This window comes from Halichoerus grypus, chromosome 6, assembly GCF_964656455.1.
Source record: "Halichoerus grypus chromosome 6, mHalGry1.hap1.1, whole genome shotgun sequence".
Taxonomy (NCBI): Eukaryota; Metazoa; Chordata; class Mammalia; order Carnivora; family Phocidae; genus Halichoerus; species Halichoerus grypus.
The window spans coordinates 115,503,876-115,524,728 of NC_135717.1; the positions used below are offsets into that span (position 1 = coordinate 115,503,876).

Consider the following 20,853-nt stretch of genomic DNA (forward strand, 5'->3'; position numbering starts at 1 on the left):
GGATAACAAGGAGCATGTTTATAACAAAGAGAGTTGTATATGTCCTGAGCTGTTGCTATTAAGGGCCTTTGCCCTGCTAAGCTCTGTGTTGTAAATGGCAGAAGACTTCTTCAGTTTTATTGCAGACTCTTGGATCAGGCCCTGTGATACTTCCACATGACTACTCTTTCCATTTATTTTCCTAAAATTTTCACCCCACCAAGTTATGCCCCCACACCAACCACCAAAAGTATGCTTTGCACCTCCGCCCTTCACTAGTGCCCCAACCACACCAACATGCCTCTTGAGATTCTGTCAGGAGGTAGAAATTCAGTGTTCCTGCCGGAGACATCACATACTCTCAAGGATGGGTCCTGGGTGTTAGGAAGGATGGAAATGGTGATAGCCTAATATGGTTAGCAGCAAGTACCATGACATTTGAGTCAGAACTGATGGATGCAGGGCTAAGTGGGTTAAGTGTCTGCCTTCGGCTCTAGGCTCTCATGATCCTGGGGTCCTCGGATGGAGCCCACATCTGTCAGGCTCCCTGCTCAGCGGAGAGTCTGCTTCTCCCTCTCCTCTGCCCCATCGCTCCCCCCCCCATGCTCACTCTCTCTCAAATAATTAAAATAAAATAAAATAACTGATGAATGGGACTGGAGAATCTCCCAGGCTTTCTGTCCTTCACCTGTCTGGAGTCTGGAGTCTGCTGCAGCATCACTGGGCGCTTCCCATGGAGCAAACAGGAGCAGAGATAGGAGGGCTGCTGCCTAGCTGGCAATTAGCCAGCCACTGCCACTCCCCAGCTTCCCAACCACTTGAAAGGCTAAGGGAAAAGAGCTCACCCAGAGCTGAAGGAGGCCTAGAGGCCTGACTAGAGTTCATCAGTCTTTCTCCCTCCCTCTGACTGCCAGTGGAGCTAAGTAAAAGCTGAAATTGTAGCCACCCGCTCTGTGGGTTGCACACTCCCACTCTCGTCACTGACCCCAGGCCTGGGTCTGAGCCCAGTGCGTGTGCCGGGAGCAGGGGTGGGGGGGTGTTGGCCATGCTGACAAAATCCATTTGGAATTTCTCAAGGTTGTGGTTTGGGGCTTCAGTTTGCCACAGAGTGTGCCTGATGAAAGGGAAAGCTAGAAAGAGAGGGAGCCAAAGAGAATACAGAGGAAGGAAACAGGAAAAAGTCGAAATATTCTTGCTGTAATACCATTGGAGATTCTCCTCCCTCTGTCTAAGTGTGAGAAATTCCCATTCTGGATGTTCCTTATCATTATTTTCTCTCCTATCCTATGCCCATTCTAGCTGCATCCCCTCTCTGCCTGACACCCCCATACACACCAGGCTCAATCAGTGACTGAAGTAAGGATGAGATGTCTTCCTGCTTCCATCAAGTTTCCAAGCCCAGGATTCTCAAGTGGAAATTCAGGACATAAAATTTTGTCATCAAGTACTAGCCTAACCCAACATTCTTCAAAATGCCCTTGCTACCTGAGTAGCAAAATCACCTAATTTTGAGGGTAATTTGGGTAGCAGATATATCTATTGCCTAGAGAAATAGAGAAAACCATTTCTACATTCCCTGGCCAACGGGGTGACCTGTTAGAGGCAGCATCTTGCAACCCCACAAACATTTAGTCACTTGTAAAGTTCTGAATGTGTGATGTCTATCCCTTTTCTGAATTGAATGATAATGGTTTGTTTTCAAAGATACTGAGTTAGGAAAAGACAGATTGTAACTGTAAAAAATCTGTTTTCTCTAGTTTTGGTTATGTCCTAAAAGATAAAGGAATTATTTTACTAAGATTGAATGCAGAAGAGCTCTGAATAAGAAAGAACACAATACACATGCAAATAATTCAATAGGAAAGCATGCTGGTTTTGCTGGTTTCCAGAGCAAACACTCCCTTTTCAAGCACTGGAATCTCTTTTATATGTTTCCCATTAGTCTTATATCTACCTCCCAAGTTCTCTGACTTGGAGCCATAAAGAAAAGCACCTGCACTTTTGGGCCCAAACTTAATGTTGAGATACGTTCAGGACTTGAAATCTCTGGAACAGAGGTAACCATGGTGTAGGGCAGGGGTTAACCAAGTACAGCCAGAGAGCCTAATCTCATCTGCAGTCCCATTTTTGTGAATTAAGCCTTATTGGACACAGCCATACCCATTTGTTTACGTGTGGTCTATGGCTACTTTTGATTCACAACAACAGAGTTGAGTAATTATAGCAGAGTTGAGTAGTTGCGACAAAGCCCACAAGCCTAATACAGCTGACCCTTGAACGACACAGGTTTGAACTGTGCGGGTTCACTTAATACACAGATTTTTTTTTTTTTTTTAGTGAATACCTACCGTACCCTACTGTAAATGTATTTTATCTTCCTTATGATTTTCTTTTTTTTTTAAGATTTTATTTATTTATTTGACAGAGAGAGACACAGCAGAGAGAGGGAACACAAGCAGGGGGAGTGGGAGAGGGAGAAGCAGGCTTCTGCCAAGCAGAGAGCCCGATGCGGGCCTCGATCCCAGGACCCTGGGATCATGACCTGAGCCGAAGGCAGACGCCCTACGACTGAGCCACCCAGGCGCCCCTTCCTTATGATTTTCTTAATAACATTTTCTTTTCTCTATTTTATTGCAAGAACACAGTATATAAAACACGTAGCATACAAAGTATGTGTTAATCTGTTAATCGACTGTTTCTATTATTGGTAAGGCTTCCAGTCAACAGTAGGTTATAAGTAATTAAGTTTTGGGGGAATCAAAAGTTATGCACAGATGTTTGACTGTGTGGGAAGGGGGCGCCCCCAAACCCCTCATGTTGTTCAAGGGTCAACTGTATACTTGCTATCAAGCCCTCTGCGGGGGGGAAAAAAATGCCAACCCTTGTTCTAGGACAAGGATCAAGGTGAAGTCTGGAGTTGAAGCACATAAAAAGTAAATTTTTATGGTAGAGGTGCCTGGGTGGCTCAGTCGTTAAGTGTCTGCCTTCAGCTCAGGTCATGATCCCAGGGTCCTGGGATCAAGCCCTACATCGGGCTCCCTGCTCGGCAGGAAGCCTGCTTCTCCCTCTCCCACTCCCCCTGCTTGTGTTCCCTCTCTCGCTGTGTCTCTGTCAAATAAATAAAATCTTAAGGAAAAAAAAAGTAAATTGGGCCTATGTTTGGATATCTAGCCCCCCTCTACCTAGAAGTACCCCCTGGTTTTTCACACTGAAAGTTGCCAACTAAATCAGTGAGGACCATTTCAAATCCTTTGTGGAACCAGGCAGGATACACATAAATAAAGTCATTGGGTGTATGAGGGTAGAATTTACCTGGGAAAGAAGTGATGGACTGGGATCCCAAGTGTGGGCAGAAATATAACCACCTGCATCCACTGGTCCAGTAGTTTAATTTATTTTAGTTACAAACAGAAACCAAGAACAAGTCTCAGTACAATAAATTATTCATTCCCATCCCTCCTGCTAACAACAAATAAGAGGCTCAGAGAGTCTTAGGTAAAACTCTTCCTTTGGAGGGTTTCCTTTAACATCTGAATGGGGGGGGGGGACAGTTTCCCTAAGGGCCTAGACAAACAACTCTCTGAAGACTCTAGGGAGAGCCCCCTTCCTTTCCCCAAGAAAAACCTCTCTACCACTGTCTCCTATTCCCCCACAAGAAGGAGCCCAGGCTGCTGTAGAGGAGTTAGGGAACAGCAGATAGGAACGAGTGGTCTCCCTGGATACAGGTCTTAGGGCTCCACACAATGCCTGGGGCTATCCCTCAAAGGAGAGGAGTAGTCAAACTACAGGGACACCCCAGCCAGAAGGTGTATGAACCAGAGCTAAAGGGACCCCAGGGCCGGGGACAGGGAGACAATACAGTGCATGTCACCTTAGTTCATTTCAGGTGTTTCAAGAGCAGAAGAGGGGGTGACAGCTTTCCCTCCCAGGCCCCCCTATGGCGGGGGAAAAGGCTGCACATCGCGGACTCAGCCTGACCCCCCACGCCCCCAAAGCCGCTGCCAGGAGCCAAGACTGCCCCTGGACGGAAATGAGAGCAAAGGGCCGAGGAGGCGCGCCCGCCCCCCACCGGCCCCACCGGCCCCACCGGCCTCGCCGGCCTCGCGGGCCAGGTGAAGCCGCCCCTCACTTACACACATTGACCCACTCGGTGACCTTACACTCGTCACACAGCACGTAGCAGCACCAGTGGAAGCGGCAGTGACAGCGCTCCACTCGCGTCTGCCGGAGCACGTTGTGCCCACGGCCGCAGCACAGGCTACCGCAGCCGTCCAGCAGACGGCTGGTCTTGTTGCAGGCCCGGCCCCGCGTGCCGGGGGAGCCCACCGCAGGGTCTCGCTCACAGAAGTCGGGGGACTTCTCAAAGTAAACCAGCTCTCCCGAGAGGCGACGGGGACGCAGGCGGGGTTGGAAGGCTCCAGAGTTCCGGTTGTGGGTGTCAATGAAGATGGCCCGGCCCAGCCGCTCCCTCAACGCTGCCCCCACTGCCCGGAAGTCTGGGGCCGCCCTCCAGCACGTCTTGAACTGGCAGCTACCCGATGTGCCGTGGCACTTGCATTTCCGCTTCAGGTTTTCAGTTACCACCTAGAGCATGGGGTGGGGTGGGGGGCAGCACAGGGGCGCAGCAGAGGGGAGGGAACAGAGAGCACGGGGAGGGAGACATAGAGGCAAGAATGACCATGGAATATCAGAAGAGAAAGGGCACTGCAGGGCTGGCTAATAGCTCAACTCCCTCATCTTCTGGTTGGAGGACTGAGGCCAGAGCAGAGTGATCTGCCCATCTTTAATCACTAGCTGGTAAGAGAGCCTCAGCTTCGATAACTAGCTGCTAACAGAACTCAACTCCAGTTGTCCCGACTCGCAGTCCAGTGCTCTTTGCAGAGTGAGCACTAAAATGAGCACCGCTTCTGTAGGAAGGCAGCTGTCATACTAGCTACCATGTAATGAGCACCTGCCAAGGACTAGGCACTCTGCCCAGTGCCCTATTTGCCAGCTCACTCTTAATGACATCTTAAGGTAGGTATCGTTAGACTCTTTTTACAGATGCAAAACGCAGGGTAAGTGACTCGCTTGAGGTCATCCAGATGGTGAGCGGCCATCCCCCACCACATCTCATCCTCTTTACTCTGCTGTGCCTCTCCAACTCCAGCCAGGCCTCAAAAGCTAAGGAGACCCGGGACAAGTTGCACACACATACCTGTCGCCCCACCCTGTTGTTGTGGATTCGCATTCTCGCCTGGATGTCCCGGGGAGCTTCCCTGGAATCCAAGAAATCCCGAGAGAACTTCTCTCCAAAGTCCATGTCATGGTTACAGCCACCCCATTCCCATGTGTCCTGGGGGCCAGGGCTGGGGCCTGAGCCGGGGCCAGGGCTGGGCAAGGAGTGGGGGAAACTCTTGCCCCGGGACAGAGCCTGCAGCTGCAGCAGCTTGGCCCTCAGCCGATCCTGCTCACCGCTGCCCTTCCAGCCGCAGCTGCAGCTCACTAGCCTGCCCAGGCTGCAGGCCGTGGCGACCGCGTGCATGACCCCTGCCGCCAGCATGGAGAAGGAAAAAGCACTCTCACGGAAACCTGGGGATAAAAAGGGTGTGACGGGGGATAAGGTTGACAGGCAGCTGGAGTAGGGAGGTGGGAGGAAATAAGCAGCCACCCTTCAATTCCAGGAATTCCTAACTGAATCCTGACCCTGTCATTTACCAGCTGCGTAATTTGGGAGAAAGTCACGGAGAAGGAAGGGAACGGAAGCACGAAGCCTCAGTTTCCTCATTTATTAAGGGAGGGGCTGGACTGAGATGATCTCTGAGGCCCATCCTCGTTCTGTAAGTCTGGGATTTTCGGGTGCAGATGAAAGAGCTAGCTGGAGGGCAAGACCCCTGGGGTTGGCAGGTGACTGAGAGGGAGTCCCCGAGGTCTTTGAAGAAGTGATCACTGAGTTCTACATCTGAAAGCTTTAAAAATTCCCCAGCCCAGCAGGGAGCTTGGGTGGTGGGGTGGAAGCAGAGACTTTTGTGTTCTTTTTTTTTTTTTTTCTTTAGGGCCCTTTAACCAACCTTCCTCCACCACCCCAACACCCCCAAAGCACTGGAGCTGTGGAGCTATCCTTCCCCTTTCCAGTTTCTAGTTTTATATTTGCCCTTTAAGACTGCCCTTTATGTTTATCCTAACCTGCTATTACTCTATAAAATGCTGGGAGGGGGAGAGGGGTGGGGGGTGATTTTCCCTGAGGCCCTCTTAAAATGTTGGCTTCTTTGTTATGTTTTTGGGGTCACAGAGGCTCAAGATGACAAGCCTTTCCCATGCCTCTCATTTGGGTATCAACGCCTTTCCCTACACCCGGCCCTATAGAGAAGGAGGGGGTCCCTCACTTCCTTTTAGGTAGGGGCTCTCTTGAGCCCTGACAGGATGAGAGACAGCGCCTCTTTAGGGGCCAAGCCTCTCCCACCCCAGGATGCAGGGCTTCTGGCCCAGCCTCCCAATCCCCCCAACCTCAACCCTCCGGGGTGAAGCTGTTTGCACACGTCTTGGGAATTCCCCCGCAGATGGCAGCTGCCTATTAACCCCGTAGTCCCTGAAGTACTGCCCCCACCCTCGAGCTGAGCCCAGAATGGATCTTTACTCCTCCAGGGAGGAAACACGGGCATGGCCTGGCAAGAGGCAACGATGACTTCCAGACCATACCTCCCAGACCAGACCAGCAGTGACCTGTTCTTCGCCCCTCCAGCCGTTCCTCACCTGCTCAGGTGAGAGCCACCTGGGGCCCCCACAGCACAGAGGAAGGGGCTGCTCCCCAGCTTCAAAGCCATCAGGGTCTTTGTTCCCAGCCTCTGCTCCTGGGAACCCCAGCAATTAGGGGAGTAGGTTTAACCCTTAAACGGTTGGGGGCGTCACCCCACCCCCGCTGAGGCTCTGGGGACACCAGCCTGGGCTTGTCCGGGGAGGGGGGGAGGATATTGGGGGAGGTAATGGGGGGGGCGTTTGAAGCTTCCAGGGCTGGGGGCATCTCTTGCTCGCAGGTGCAACCCAGATGGAGCCTGGTGGAGGCAGGCAAGGGGGGCCCTAGGGTAGGATAGCAAGACTCAGCTGCTTTGCCGGCAGCACGCAGGTGGAAGTGAGGCGCAGGGGCCCAGACGGGTGGCCAGGCGCAGCTCTGTGGCTCCCGGGGGTGGGGGGGGAATTCCCGGAGAGAGGCCCCTCCCGGAGTCGCGAACCGGTCCCTTCCCGCCTCCGCTCGCCTCGGCCTGCCCCCCAGCCCCAGCCCCAGCGGCGCAGACCCGCCCGGCCCGGCTCACCGCGCTTGAGGATGGCGCTGTGGTGCGGCAGACGGCCGCCGCCCTCGAGCGCCGAGCAGTTCCAGCGCTGGTCGCGCAGCTGGTGCTGACACTCGTGGACCGCGATGTGCAGGCCCTGAAGCGCGGATGCCGTCACGTCGGGGCTGCGCAGGCAGAGGCCCAGCTGCCGCTTGCTCAGGCCGGACAGCGTCAAGCATACAGTGTTGGCAGTCAGCGGCGGCTCGCCGGGCAGCTTCAGGCCCAGAATCTCATTGCTGAGGGCCCTGGGAACGCAGAAGGCGTTGCGGGGTCTGTGGTCCAGGCCTCGCGCCCCCTCCGACTCCTCCCGTCCTGGTCGGCGCTTTCAGCCTAGGGCTTTCTCTCGTGGGCTGGGTGACAGGGGGGAGCTGCTCACCGACTGCACAAGGCCAGGAACAGGAGACCCGCGAAGCCCGAGGGCGGAGGCCGCGGCCGGGGCTCCTCCCGCATGTCGAAGCCCGGGCCCTAAGGCCCCGGTGGGCAGATCGATCAGGGCCTGCGGGACAGGGAGACTTGGGGGCTTCGGAATAGGGTGGGCTGCCCCCGCCCCCAGCAACCGAGGATTCCTAACTCACCAGTGCCACCCCAGTGACCCTTGTCATCCCTCCCCAAGCAAAACAATAAGAATCACCCCTGTCCCTGGACCCTGGAGGAAGAGTCTGGGCACCGCAGCAGGGGCTTATGCAAGAGCCCCTGGAGCTGGACCCAGACAGACACAACGCCTGGCACACAGACACACTCACGTGCAAACTCAGACATACTGACTCACAAACACCACTCCACCATCTTGCCCCCCGCTCCCTCTTCGAGGGCCCCACGACTGGCTTCCCTCACCCACCAGAGCCTGGCTTTCAGGGCTGGGGGGCGGGATTGGAAGAGGGTTCTGCACCACCTACAGACGGCGGGGTGTGGGGGAGGGTCACCTTCAGGTGCCGTCGAGGGCAGGCAGCCTCCGTGAGAGACCTGGAGGAATGGGCCCCCAACCCGGCTCTACCCACTTTTTCCGCAGTTGGGAGAGAGGGGAGGCTCCAGGTGCACCAGACAGGGAGGGGACCTGGTTCCCGCCTGAAGAGGACGGCGGCACAGGCTGAGTCCTCTTCCTCCTCTGCCACCTTTCCTAACTAGTGTTCCCCTCATCTGCAATGCCCGTCTGGTCCCCTCGGGTCCCAGGCTCATTCCCCAACCCTTTGCTCTCGCGTTCATTGCCCTTCTGATCTGGGAATATTCCTTTATTTGCTGTCTTTATCTCTGCCAATATCCCTGGCTCTCTCTCTGTCTCCGTGCCCCAGTGGGCGGATGCGTGTCTGTCTGTCTGACTACCCGTGTGCCTCTCTCGGCCCCGTGTGCGCGTCCCTGCTCTCCCTGCTTTCCCGGCTCCGATTACCTCCAGCTGCTCTGGTGCAGGGTCGCCACCGGCAGGATTGGGTCGCCTGGGCTCGGGCTTCTCAAACCGTGGGGAGACTGCGTCGGGTTCTGCCCCCTCGGCAGAGCCGCATTCTTCCAGGGCAGGGCCACTCCTCTTCGCTGCTTCCCCAGAGCCGCCGCAGCCGCCGGGAGGAAGGGAGGGAGGAAGGGAGGGAGTGATCGAGAAAGCTAGCGAGTGGTCTAGCAAAGAACTGGGGGCTCCGGCTCTACTCTACTCGCGCCGAGCTCACAAGCGGCTCTGCTGCGGCTGACAGAGCTGCGGCCCCTCCCCGAGCCCCGGGCATCCCCACCCCACTCCTCACACCCCCCGCCTTGACCCGGGGAGCGCAGGCGCTCCCCCTCCTCCCAGCCTACACACACACCCTCTCCCCCGACGCCTGGGTTCACGCTTGGCCCCACTGAAGGGGGTGGTGACCAGAGTGCCCCTCACCTGCTCTGGGTAGCCAAGTCTGCAAGGAGGGTGCCGTGACCCAGACGAGGGAGACAGGACCCTGGTCCCACGTGGTCATTGCTCTTTGCCTCAGTTTCCCCACCGAGAGCTGGGTGGCTGGAGAGTGCCTTTGACAAGACGAACACGGAGCTGAGATTCAACTTCCCTCCCTGGACAATGTTGTGTAGAGCCCTCAGCGAGAGCGCGCCGCAGGGCACTCAGAGCCAGCAGGAAAAGCTCCCTTCTGGGTAGCTTGGCTTCCACCCACCTCTGAGCTCTGCGCCTGCCCCTTGGGAGGGGTCAGACTTGGCCTCAGAGCTTGGTCCTAGCAGAGGCTCGGGTAGCCCCAAAGATCTCCAGCCTTCTCCTATGCTTCCCTTGGCTTATAGGCATCCTTGGCCACAGAGTTCTGCTGCCCATCCCGGGATCCCGGGTCTGCACTTCGAGTGGCCCATATTCTTGCTCCAGGCTTTCAGACCTAGCTAGCCAGGGAAAGAGCCTGAATCTTGGGGTGCACAGACCAGAGCAAACCAGCGTACGGAGCTCCAGTGGCAGTGAAGGGGTTAGGCGCCACTGCACTCCTGCCTGACTCACCCTCCCAGCTCTAACCACTGCGGGCTATTTTTGCCAGAGAGGGGCCCCAGGCTTCCCAGCCGCCCCCCCGCCCCTGCCAGACCGCAGCCCAAGGCACGACTGGCCCCGCGCGCCCGAGGCTGGCACGTTGACTCAGAGACAGGCCCCCTGGGGAAGCAGAGCCACGGGGCCCGAAACCCACAGCCACAGTCATCTCTTCCTTGGTGGTGGCCCTGCAGCTCTTCTGGGCAGTCAGGCTCCAGTCTGTGCCGCTGCAGGGCCTGCCCTGGGCTGCAGGGGGCGCTGCTGTCTGGGGGGCAGAGCAGTCTGAGAGCGATCAGTGACTTTTCATCCGCTGGCATATTATTTACTAACCACCTTTATGTGCCAGGTCTGGAGCAGGCTGGGGAGGTAAAAGTGTCATGGTTCCTGACACTGGACAGCTCTGACCAGAGAGGGTTGCTTTTCTTTGCTTTCTCACCTCTGGGGGCAGGGGAGGAAGAGAAATAGCCCTAGAACTCCTGCTTCTCCTTCCTGTTTAGACACCAAGACCCAAACCACGTGTGGCTTTTGAGGCCACTGGAATCTGTAAGCCATATCTCAGTAGCTTTCATCCTTACACCTGGATTCAGTGACCCTGGCCAGCATCCTTGTCCTTCCTGCATGTCAGCCTGGGACTCCACCCAGGTCCCTGGAGGAAGGGGATGAGGTTTCCTATGCCTCTCTTCTCCCATGGGCATTTGTATTTCTCCATGGGTCTCTGGACCTCCCTCAGGTTTCCGATCGTTACTTCTGATTCTACCCTTGTCAGGCTGTAGAACAGTCAGGTGCCAAGGAAGGGCCAAGGTCAGAACTATCACCATAGACTCCAACTTCTCAGTGACTCCAAGGCTTCCCACGCTGGTCTATCCCAAATCCAAGGACCCACACTCCTGTTCCCTCTCCATGCAGAAGCCCAGCTCTGGGACAGGAGGCCACAGGCAGGCAGACTGGGTGGCCTGAACTGGCCCCCAGTGCCCTTGGCCCGACCGGCTGGCCTGAGCACTGACCCGCAGGCGGCTGGAGGGTGGTGGAGCAGGCGGGGTCTGGAGAGGGCTGTGGGTACACACCCATTGCCTAATACCCCAAGCACGCGGCCAGCTCCAGGAAAGGGGAGGGGCGGGAACCAGAGAGACCTTGACAGGGGTTGGGGCCATGACAGGAGGGGGAAAGTGAGGGGCTGTCATTACTTTGGGGAGAGAGTGGGAGCAAGCTGGTCCCCCTTCCCCTCGATGAGAAGACTGGAGGGCTGCCTTCCCATCATGGGGATGGAGGGTGTAGCAAGAACAATCTGGGAAGATCACTGGGGCCCTGGAGGGCGGGGGTCAAAGAAAAGAGTGGGGGCCCCCCGGGAGATTGGGGGATCGAGCAACTGAGGCGGTGGCTAAAGCAGAGCAAAGCCTCGGGAACCTCCTCCTCCTCCTCCCCTCATGTTTGCCTTGGCCCGGGGTCCCGGGTGACTCATCTATTGCTGAGCCACTGATAGGGGCGGCCAAGCTCGGGGAACCCAAATTATAGGCCCAGGAGGGATGGATGCACCCTCGGCGGTGAGCTCAGCTGCACTGCCCACCCTCCGCCTCTCACGCCTTCTGCTGCAGCACCGTAGGCCACCACCCGGAGGCACCAAAGGGTCTGCAGCCCGGCTGCATTGGCCTCCCGGGGAAACCCCCAACACTTGAGCAGTTAGCCCCAACAAATCTGTGGGATTACCGTAGACAACTTTGCCCCCTTCTCTACCAGAGGCTGATGGCTTCCCAGCACGAGGAGGCAGTGCCGCCTGCTGGTGCTTCGAAGGAAGGTAGGCTCCTCTGCCCACAAACTCTCAGCCCTGGTCCCCTGCCTCCTCCCCACACCCCAACAACAAGGGAAGGCCCCTTCCCCCTCCGCCATCTCTCTCCTGTTCCTATTCCAGAGAGGTGGTTTGCTACTGATTTTCTACTTCAAGCCTTTAAAGTTATCCGTGGTCAAAGGTGATAGAAAAATATAGCAAGGTAAAGGAGATAGGTAGCAGGATTCCATTTTATAGAGGGCGATGAAAAAGAAAGTGAGGGAACAAGCCCATGGAGATATCTGAGGAAGGACATTCCAGAACACAGAAAAGCAGGTGCAAGGATCCCGAGACAAGAACTTGCTTGGTATGTTCAGGGAATCAGCAAGTAGGCCAGTGTGACCAAAGGGAGGAACCCACAGGGGAGAGGGTGGTAGACAGTGAAGTTAGAGGACGAGGATGAGGAAGGAGCAGGGTCAGATCATATAGGGCCATGTAGGCCACTGTAAAGATTTCACCTTTTATTTGAGTGAGATGGGGAATCCTTGGAAAATTCTGAGCAGAGGAATGAAATGATCTGCCTTCGGTTTTAGAAAGCATGGCTCTGGCTGCTGGGTGGAGAAGAGACTGTGGGGGGCAAAGGTAGGAGTGGGGGAGCTACCAGGAGGCTAGTGCAGTAATCCAAGAGAGAGGAGGTGGTGGCTCTGACCAATGATGTAGCAGCGGTGGGGTAAGAATGGGTCCGAGTCTGCAAATATTTTAAAGACAGAGGACAGGATTTGTTGATGGACTTGACACGGAGTACAAGAGAACAGATGGATCAAGGACAACCCTAAGACTCTTGTCGTGAGCAACTGAAAGGATGGAGGTGCCACTTCCGGAGATGGGGCGACCAAAGAAAGAGCAGGTTAGGAGGGGGAAGAATCATGCGTTCGAGTTTTGAACAGGTACATTTTGAGAAGCTTATTCAAGTGTTAGATGTGCAAGTGCAGAGTTCAGGGCCAGAGGTATAAATTAGGGAACATGAGACTGGATGGTTCACCAAGAGAGTGAGTGTAGACTGAGAAGAAAGTCCAGCTTGAATTGGGGCACACTCTGAAGCTTAGAAATTGGTACACAGGGTGGAACCTGATAAGAAGCCTGAGAAGGTGAGCAGCTAGTGAGGTAGGAATGGTGTTCTAGAACCCAAGTGAGGAAGTATTTCAAGAAGGAGAAAGCGTTCCTTGGAGGTTAATTAGGATGAGAACCAAGAATTAACCGTAGGGCAACCAAGAGGTCATGGATGATTTTGATAAGGAGGTGTAGCAGGTTCAAAGATGTGATCAGGATGGAAAGAGAGAATAAAGAAAAGAAATTGGTGCTAGTGATTAAAACAATCCTTTTGAGCTTTGCTGTAAAAGAGAGCAGAGAAACGGGGCAATCTTGGGAGGTAATGTGGAGTCAAATGAAGCTTTGGCGGTTTTAGATGGGAAATATTACATCATTTTGCATATGGATGGGTATGATCCGGTAGAGAAGTAAACTGAAGATGCAGGAAAGAAACAGAGGACAACAGACAGAGTGATGATTTTTTTTAAAGATTTTATTTATTTATTTGACAGAGAGACAGACAGGGAGAGAGAGAGAGAGAACAAGCGGGGGGGAGGAGCAGAGCCACAAGCAGACTCCCTGCTGAGCAGGGAGCCCAATCTGGGACTCCATCCCAGGACCCTGAGACCATGACCCGAGCCAAAGGCAGTCACCCAACAGACTGAGCCACCCAGGCGCCCCCAGAGTGATGATTTGATCTAAATAGAAATTTGGGCCAGGGCACGCACAGTGTGACCCAGAATTAGAGACCTCCCCTCCCGCTCTTCCCCACTACTCCTGGTGGGTGGAATGGTGGAACAGAGGATACTCGCTCCTTCTTTTCTTTCTTTCCACCTCTGCTTGTCACCAATGGCCACAGACAGGGCTTCCTGTCTTCCAGTGCATCTCCAGCCTCCATGGGGTTTTATCCATCCATAGGCCAAAAGACATGACCCAGACAAGCTGCCCATAATTGTCTATTTACTTGAGCCATCTCTACTGGGTGCCCTCTGGAGAGATTACTGGCTTTTGGACCTGGGGAGGATGCTGGGCCAGTACACCTTGTCCCTCAGGGTCAAAGCCTTGGAGGGACCAGGTACAGTGGATGGGGCAATAGGCCTGGGAAGGATGTTGCCCTCAAAAATAACCACCCTCAGGCTTCATTTGGGTTAATCAGCATCTCACTTAAAATGGAAGTGCTCCAGGAAGATTACTTAAACTCATCAGACATGTACTCCTTAGAGTGATTTCCCCGCCTTGAAGGGGATACCTGGTTATTTCTGAGACTTGGAACTCTTCAAGATCAGACCTGGGTACATACTCAGTTAGAAAGTACCCTGAAGGCGGGGGAGATGAAAAAGAGAAGATCCAAAAGGGAGACAGAAAGATCCTAAAGATCATTTTTATTTATCTGTCAGTTTTGAGATGGGCCCATTGCTACACACTCAAACAGCTCGTAAGGTGGAAAGAACATGGGCTTTGAGTCAAAACGATCTGAGTTTTAATCTGGCTCTATCGTTTATTCATTTTTTTAAAAAAGATTATTTATTTATTTTAGAGAGAGAGCGCGCGCTCAGGGAGAGAGGCAGAGGGAGAGGGAGAAGGAGAGAAGGAGAAGCAGACTCCCCACTGCACATGGAGCTGACAGAGGGCTCCATCTCAGGACCCTGAGATCATGACCTGAGTCGAAACCAAGAGTCCGATGCTTAACCGACTGAGCCACCCAAGCGCCCCCCCATTTATTCATTTTCTAAAGATTTTACTTTTAAGTAATGTCTACACCCAACGTGGGGCTCCGACTTAGAATCCCAAAATCAAGAGTCACATGCTCCACTGGTTGAGCCAGCCAAGTGCCCCCATTTATTAGCTGTGTGGACCTTGGACAACTTTTTAATCTCCTTTTTCCTCTGTGAAGTGAGAGAGAGGAGAGACTTGAAGGAGGAGATCTTCCCTCCTTCCAGGGGCCATCTGTGTGTGCTGGGAGGGCATGATAAGCAGGCTGGCAGTGCTCCCTATGCCCCATAGAGGGAACAGCAGCTACATCCTCAATAAGAGGCCAAGGGTAGCCTTGAAGCTGAGTTGGAGTCCTGGGAAAAAACAGAAAAGTGTACAATGGAGGAGATGCTTGCAAGCATTTGGGTATCTCGATGTGGTAAGAGTAGAAAGAGCCAGAGTTTTGGAGGAAGACAGAAACTAGACAGAGAAATCCAAAAAGAAGCAGACGCGTGGAGGCACAAGTTCTCTATTCGGGGGTCAGTTCAGCAAGCAGCTCTTCTCTTCCCAGCCCTCCCTCCTGCACCCATACACACGCCTGTCATCTACTCCACTGCCCTTCCTGAGCCTAATCCTCAGAGACTCAGCCACTCCAGGCCTTGTCCATCTTGATGCTGCCTAGGTTGCCAGCTCAGGCCCCTCCCCTAGTGACGTGCACAGGTTGACACATGCCACCGGGTGACGCACCATAGGATGACACAAGGTATCACGGCGAGTGTGACACATATATGCATATTTAATCTCCCCACACACACATACTCATCCACCCATCCACCCACCTCCACACACAGTTCCAGACACTCCATCCCTCAGTCAATCATCTGGGTCTTTCCCGACGGTAGCTACCACCTCCTTCCCCACACATAGATGATGCACTGTCCCAGGTGGTGGCTGTGACAAGATGACTCGATTGATCCCTTCTGACCTGAGCTAAATTCCAAGATTCTTTGGAAAGGTTCCTAACATCCCTCCTCCAAACACGGAGTTTCCCTACATGAGGACACACATGGGTGTACACCCTCAGGACACACTCACACATTCGCATATGCATTCGCATTTGCATTGTCCCGCTTATACACACACGTGCGCGCGCGCGCGCGCGCGCGCACACACACACACACAGTCACTTGTGCACGCCTTCCAGCCCACAAACACAAACTGCCGCTGTCCCTGGTTGGTTTCTCTCCACAGCCAGGCTCTGTTTGGTGAACTCACCCCCAACCCCCCACCCCCACCCCCGGGATTTCACGACCCCACCCGCACCCTCAGACTCCCGCTTATCCTTCCCTGTCCAGCCGTCGGGGGGGGGGGGGGGTGTTCCTGGGAAGGAGGCGTCTCCCCGGAGTCGCCGCCCAGAACGACAGCTTTCCTTGCCTTCCTCTACTCAGGAGTGGGGAGAGAGGGGACGCCAGCGGAGGCCCGGGCTGACGTCGAGGGGACAGCCCCACGGCCGGTGGTGGCGAGGCGGCGGGGCTCCTGGCCGGCTCACCCCTTGGCACACTATCGCCGCGCCCCCTGGCGGACGCTGGTCCCCGACGGGCTCCGGACGCGAGGAGGAGTGAGGCGGGCGCGCGTGGGAGGGCGTCCCAAGGGGAGGGGTCGGCGGCCAGTGCAGGCCCGGAGGCGGGAGCCACCGGGCAGGGGGCGGGGGTGAGCCCCGACGGCCAGCCCGTCAGCTCTCGCCTCAGACGGGCGGGAGCCACGGCCCCGCTCGCTGCCCATTGTCTGCGCCCCTGACCGGTGCGCCCTGGTGCCACAGTGCGGCCCGGCGGGGCAGCCTCCTATCGTCACTTCAGCCAGCGCCGCAACTATAAGAGGCGGTGCCGCCCGCCGTGGCTGCCTCAGCCCACCAGCTGGGACCGCGAGCCATGCTGCCCGCCGCCCGCCCCCAGGGCTGTTAGAGCCAGACTGCGAACTCTCGCCACTGCCTCCACCGCCGCGTCCCGTCCCACCGTCGCGGGCAGCAGCCAAAGCCGCCCCAACTTCAGCACAGAGCAGGCGAGGCCGGGCAGGCCATGGGGCACTGGGCGCTGCTGCCCGGCTGGGTTTCTGCTACGCTCTTGCTGGCGCTGGCCGCCCTGCCCGCAGCCCTGGCCGCCAACAGCAGTGGCCGATGGTGGTAAGTGAGCTGGTGCGGGGTCGCCACTGGTCCCGGGGCGCAGAGCCAGGGCCAGCCCCAGCCAGCTCCCACGCTCTGGGATCCGTCCGCAGACAGGCTCCCTCCACCGCACTGACTTGCTGCGAGACACCGAGGGGCGCTCTGGAGCGCAGCTGCTCCAGAGAATCTAGTTCTGATGAGGTGGGGTGAATGGTCCGCCCGCGGCGGCCCACGATACTCCAGGCAGGGAGCCCACTCCCATCTAGCACCGCCCTTCGCCCGTGAGCCCCAAACCCAGCCTCACGGTGGTAGCCACACCACAGGTTTCTCTGCCTCGGCAAGCGAAGGGCCAGGCCGGCGCTCAGAAAGGAGGCAAGAAGAGGGTGGGACTCCTATGCATTTCACGCCTTGGGTGGGCATGGACTCCAGGCCAGGATTTCCTCGCTCAGGCTGCCCGGAAGCAGCCTCTCAGAGCCAAGGTGGACATCTGGTCTTCAGGTTTCCCATGCCTCCCCTGTCCAGTCCCCAGACCCAGGGCCCCGAGTGGCCCTGCACAAAACTCTGGACGCCCATTCCTTTCAAACTACTGAGCCAGGGAGCACGGAGTCTTTACCTCATTACTGATCTCCTGCGGCTCTCTCAGGCAAATAGCCCCAGGAAGAGGGCGGGGTAGACACGACCTTTTTGCTTAGGGTGCAGGTCCCCATTCCAGAGCTTGAGCTCCTATCATGCATCTCACCAGGGGCATCGTGAACGTAGCCTCCTCCACGAACCTGCTGACCGACTCCAAGAGTCTACAACTGGTGCTCGAGCCCAGTCTTCAGCTGCTGAGCCGCAAACAGCGGAGGCTGATCCGCCAGAACCCGGGGATCCTGCACAGCGTGAGCGGGGGGCTGCAGAGCGCGGTGCGAGAGTGCAAGTGGCAGTTCCGCAACCGCCGCTGGAACTGTCCCACGGCTTCGGGGCCCCACCTCTTCGGCAAGATCGTCAACCGAGGTGGGTACCCAGGAAAGCGACGCTTCCGGGACCAGGGGAACGCAGGGTCACCCGCAGGGCAGGGGCGGGCGAGCGCAGGGAAAATGTCCCCGGCGCCCGCAGGGTTACACGATCAACCCGCCAAGAGCTTCACGCCCAGCGCCAGCTCTGGGCCAGACTCGTTCTACCAGGCGTTTTCAAGCCGTGCACCTTGGGCGCGGAGCTTAGCTTTTCTGCGCCACTGCCCGGGCAAAAGCGAGTCCTAAGTCGTGGACGCCGGCTGGCCACCGCTTTCCCGGCCCCTCTCAAAGGCGCCCGGGAAGCGGATCTCTGCGAGAGTGTCTCGCCTCCAAGCCCAGCAAGGCTCCCATCGCCGACACGGGCCGAAAGTTTGGGCTGCGGGGAGATTTTGACAGTGTAGAGTTCTTCCGCTCCCCTCTTTTCGGTTTATCTCTCTGGAGCTGCCCCACTTCCACTGAGGAGCCAAGTGCGCCCTGAGTCTCGGGAGCGCGTGATTACGAGCGTGGACAGGGTTGCGTGCCCACGCACGTGCTTTCTCTAGGAGACCAGCTTCCCAGCACAGCCGGCCGGCCGCCTGGCTCCCAGGACTCCAAGGGCGCAGTCGGGGCACCGGACTCAAGGGTCCCGAACCCTCCACAGAGGAGGCTGGCCGCACCCCCGCGTTACCTCCTCGCTCATCCCCGCTCCCTTCCCTCACAGGCTGTCGAGAAACGGCATTTATCTTCGCCATCACCTCCGCCGGGGTTACGCATTCAGTGGCACGCTCCTGCTCAGAGGGCTCCATCGAGTCCTGCACGTGCGACTACAGGCGGCGGGGGCCTGGGGGCCCCGATTGGCACTGGGGGGGCTGCAGCGACAACATCGACTTCGGCCGCCTCTTCGGCAGGGAGTTTGTGGACTCCGGGGAGAAGGGGCGGGACCTGCGCTTCCTCATGAACCTCCACAACAACGAGGCGGGCCGCACGGTGAGCGCGCTTCAGGGGCTCTGCCTGCAAGCGGAGTGGCAGGGATCTCCGAGGCCCCGAGCAGGGGCTGACCTCGAATCTGGGCAGTAACAGACGGTGATAAGGCCAGGCGTCGGGGCAGGGAACCAGGAGAGGACGTCCAGAGGGTGCTGGGGGTTTGGAAGGGAAGGCAGAGAATGGAAGAGAGTGGCGGAGGGCAGGGAGAACTGGAGAGGTTAGGAGTCAGGCAACCCGTGGAATGTATTGCCTACAGCCCCTCCGTTGTAATCACTGAAAAGAAACGAGGCTTGGAGGCCGGGGCCACTGTCCGGCGTGGAGGAGAGTTGGGCCCGGTGTCCAGATCTCTGCGCGACATTTCGCGCCTCCCTTCCCCTTCCTCCCTTCCGCCTTCGCGGAGGTCCTGGCAGGGTCCGGGAAGAAGGCGGTATCTAGGATGGTGGCTCTGGCTGTGACCACCCTGGGACACCCTTTCTTCCCTTCCCCCCGCTTCCTCCCAGACCGTGTTCTCCGAGATGCGCCAGGAATGCAAGTGCCACGGGATGTCGGGCTCGTGCACGGTGCGCACGTGCTGGATGCGGCTGCCCACGCTGCGCGCCGTGGGCGACGTGCTGCGCGACCGATTCGACGGCGCCTCGCGCGTCCTCTACGGCAACCGCGGCAGCAACCGCGCCTCGCGGGCAGAACTGCTGCGCCTGGAGCCCGAAGACCCCGCGCACAAGCCGCCCTCCCCCCACGACCTGGTCTACTTTGAGAAATCGCCCAATTTCTGCACGTACAGCGGACGCCTGGGGACAGCCGGCACGGCGGGGCGCGCCTGCAACAGCTCGTCGCCCGCGCTGGACGGCTGCGAGCTGCTCTGCTGTGGCCGCGGCCACCGCACGCGCACACAGCGCGTCACCGAGCGCTGCAACTGCACCTTCCACTGGTGCTGCCACGTCAGCTGCCGCAACTGCACGCACACGCGCGTACTGCACGAGTGTCTGTGAAAGCCCGCGCGCACTCGCGCCCGGGAGCGCGCTCCTCTCGCGCACCTCCAAACAGTGCCGCACACGCCCCCACCCGGCCCCTCCAGCCACACTCGGCGGGATTCCTGCGCACGCCATCATTTCTCCCACCTCCTCCTGCCTGCGGACTCCTGAAACCACTTGCCTGGGCCGGCACGAACCCTCTTGCCATCCTGAAGGACCTGCCCCGGACCTACCTCCCTCCCTGTCCCGGGAGACCCCTTGTTGCACTGCCCCCTGCTTGGCCCCGAGGTGAGAGAAGGATTCGTTCCCTCCCCCGTGGGGGTCAGCTGCTGACCGTGTGGCTCGGCCTCCTCCACCGCGCCGGTGACCTCCTTGCCTCTCTCCCTCGCCTTTATCCTCAGTTTTTCTCCAGGTCCGCTCGTGCCCTTCCCATTCTTCTGCCAAGGGCGCAGACCCTGAACACACACCTGGGCATCGGGACCTTTCTCCTCCCCACCTCCAGCCGAACCAGGAGGTGCCAGGGTGAAAGGGCAGCTGTGGTGATGTGGAAAATGAGGTTGGGGGACCCAGCCGAAATACCCCCATTCTCCCAGCCTCTGTCATGGAGCCACTGAACAGCTGTGAGCCATGCCTCCCTCGGGCACCTCCTACCCCTTCCTGTCCTGCCTCCTCATCAGTGTGTAAATAATTTGCACTGAATCGTGGATACAAAGCCACGAGTTTGGTTGTTGTAAATAAAACTATTTATTGTGCTGGGTTCCAGCCTGGCTTGCAGAGACCACTTCCACCCCACCCCACCCCAACCCCTCTCCCTTCTTCTCTCCTTTTGCTCTCCAGCCTTTTTTGCTCCCTCTTCTCCTCTCCAATTTCTCAAAGATGCTGTTGCCTACCGGAATCAGTATTTCCTTCCATTGTGGCTATTAGTGGCTCCTCGCCCCCACCAATGTAGTATCTTCCTCTGCAGAATAAAATCTCTATTTTTATCAATGACTTGGTGGCTTTTCCTTGAATCCAGAACACACCATTGCTTACTTCTCTTAAACAAATAGGATATGTTGTTGGGGGACTGGTGTCCTGGCCCTGCAAGAGGACCCTAAGGTTCTGACCCTTGGATGACCTTAATGAGGCCACTGGGGATCCAGGTCTCCAAAAGAACCTAGTCAGGAGCCAAGAGACCCTGCAGGATTCTTCTTCCTATTCGAACACCAACTGGCTGTGTGATATCGGGCAAGTCCAAACTGCCTCAGTTTCTTCCCTTGCTAAATGGGGATTAAACAAACAGACAGACAAGCTCTGAGCCTGCCTTTCCCATCTGGAGTTGTGAAAATAGCCACAACTGAGTGATAGCCATGACCGTGTTGTGAGAAGAAACCAAAGAAGAAAGAGAAATCCAAGCAGAAAAGGTGTTGCTGTAGAGCTTTTGGTCCCTGAAGCCTATTTGCTTCACCTGTGGTCAGGGCACGG

At 56.7% G+C, this 20,853-nt stretch overlaps 2 protein-coding genes across 3 annotated transcripts; one reads left to right on the plus strand and one right to left on the minus strand.

Annotated features, from left to right (window-relative positions):
• Nucleotides 1-3,351: 3,351 nt before the first annotated feature.
• On the minus strand, nucleotides 3,352-9,271 carry WNT10B (Wnt family member 10B). The gene is made up of 6 exons (XM_036121136.2): nucleotides 9,142-9,271; nucleotides 8,671-8,810; nucleotides 7,663-7,782; nucleotides 7,269-7,531; nucleotides 5,177-5,550; nucleotides 3,352-4,563 (listed from the first exon to the last, which is right to left on the minus strand). The coding sequence occupies exons 3-6, from the start codon at nucleotides 7,734-7,736 to the stop codon at nucleotides 4,105-4,107; spliced, it is 1,170 nt and encodes a 389-aa protein (XP_035977029.1). The 5' UTR covers nucleotides 7,737-7,782; nucleotides 8,671-8,810; nucleotides 9,142-9,271; the 3' UTR covers nucleotides 3,352-4,104.
• Nucleotides 9,272-16,283: 7,012 nt separating this feature from the next.
• WNT1 (Wnt family member 1) lies at nucleotides 16,284-20,342 on the plus strand. Of its 2 annotated transcripts, XR_013448549.1 has the most exons (5): nucleotides 16,284-16,481; nucleotides 17,203-17,456; nucleotides 18,156-18,421; nucleotides 18,919-19,677; nucleotides 19,791-20,342. XR_013448549.1 is itself a non-coding variant. In XM_078074109.1 (4 exons), exons 1-4 carry the CDS (start codon nucleotides 16,378-16,380, stop codon nucleotides 19,405-19,407), a joined length of 1,113 nt encoding a protein of 370 aa, XP_077930235.1. In that variant the 5' UTR covers nucleotides 16,284-16,377; the 3' UTR covers nucleotides 19,408-20,342. The 2 variants fall into 2 exon arrangements, 1 of the variants encoding a protein (XP_077930235.1); XM_078074109.1 differs by having other exon boundaries at nucleotides 18,919-20,342.
• Nucleotides 20,343-20,853: the final 511 nt, after the last annotated feature.

Bases quoted from the DNA above. Each gene is read 5' to 3' on its own strand.
- WNT10B (XM_036121136.2), bottom strand. From the start codon at position 7,736: ATGCGGGAGGAGCCCCGGCCGCGGCCTCCGCCCTCGGGCTTCGCGGGT. The intron at 5,551-7,268 runs GTGAGCCGGGCC...TTTTATCCCCAG, and splicing joins CAGCGCCATCCTCAAGCGCG to GTTTCCGTGAGAGTGCTTTT. The intron at 4,564-5,176 runs GTATGTGTGTGC...CCCATGCTCTAG, and splicing joins ACAACAGGGTGGGGCGACAG to GTGGTAACTGAAAACCTGAA.
- WNT1 (XM_078074109.1), top strand. From the start codon at position 16,378: ATGGGGCACTGGGCGCTGCTGCCCGGCTGGGTTTCTGCTACGCTCTTG. The intron at 16,482-17,202 runs GTAAGTGAGCTG...GCATCTCACCAG, and splicing joins AACAGCAGTGGCCGATGGTG to GGGCATCGTGAACGTAGCCT. The intron at 17,457-18,155 runs GTGGGTACCCAG...CTTCCCTCACAG, and splicing joins CGGCAAGATCGTCAACCGAG to GCTGTCGAGAAACGGCATTT.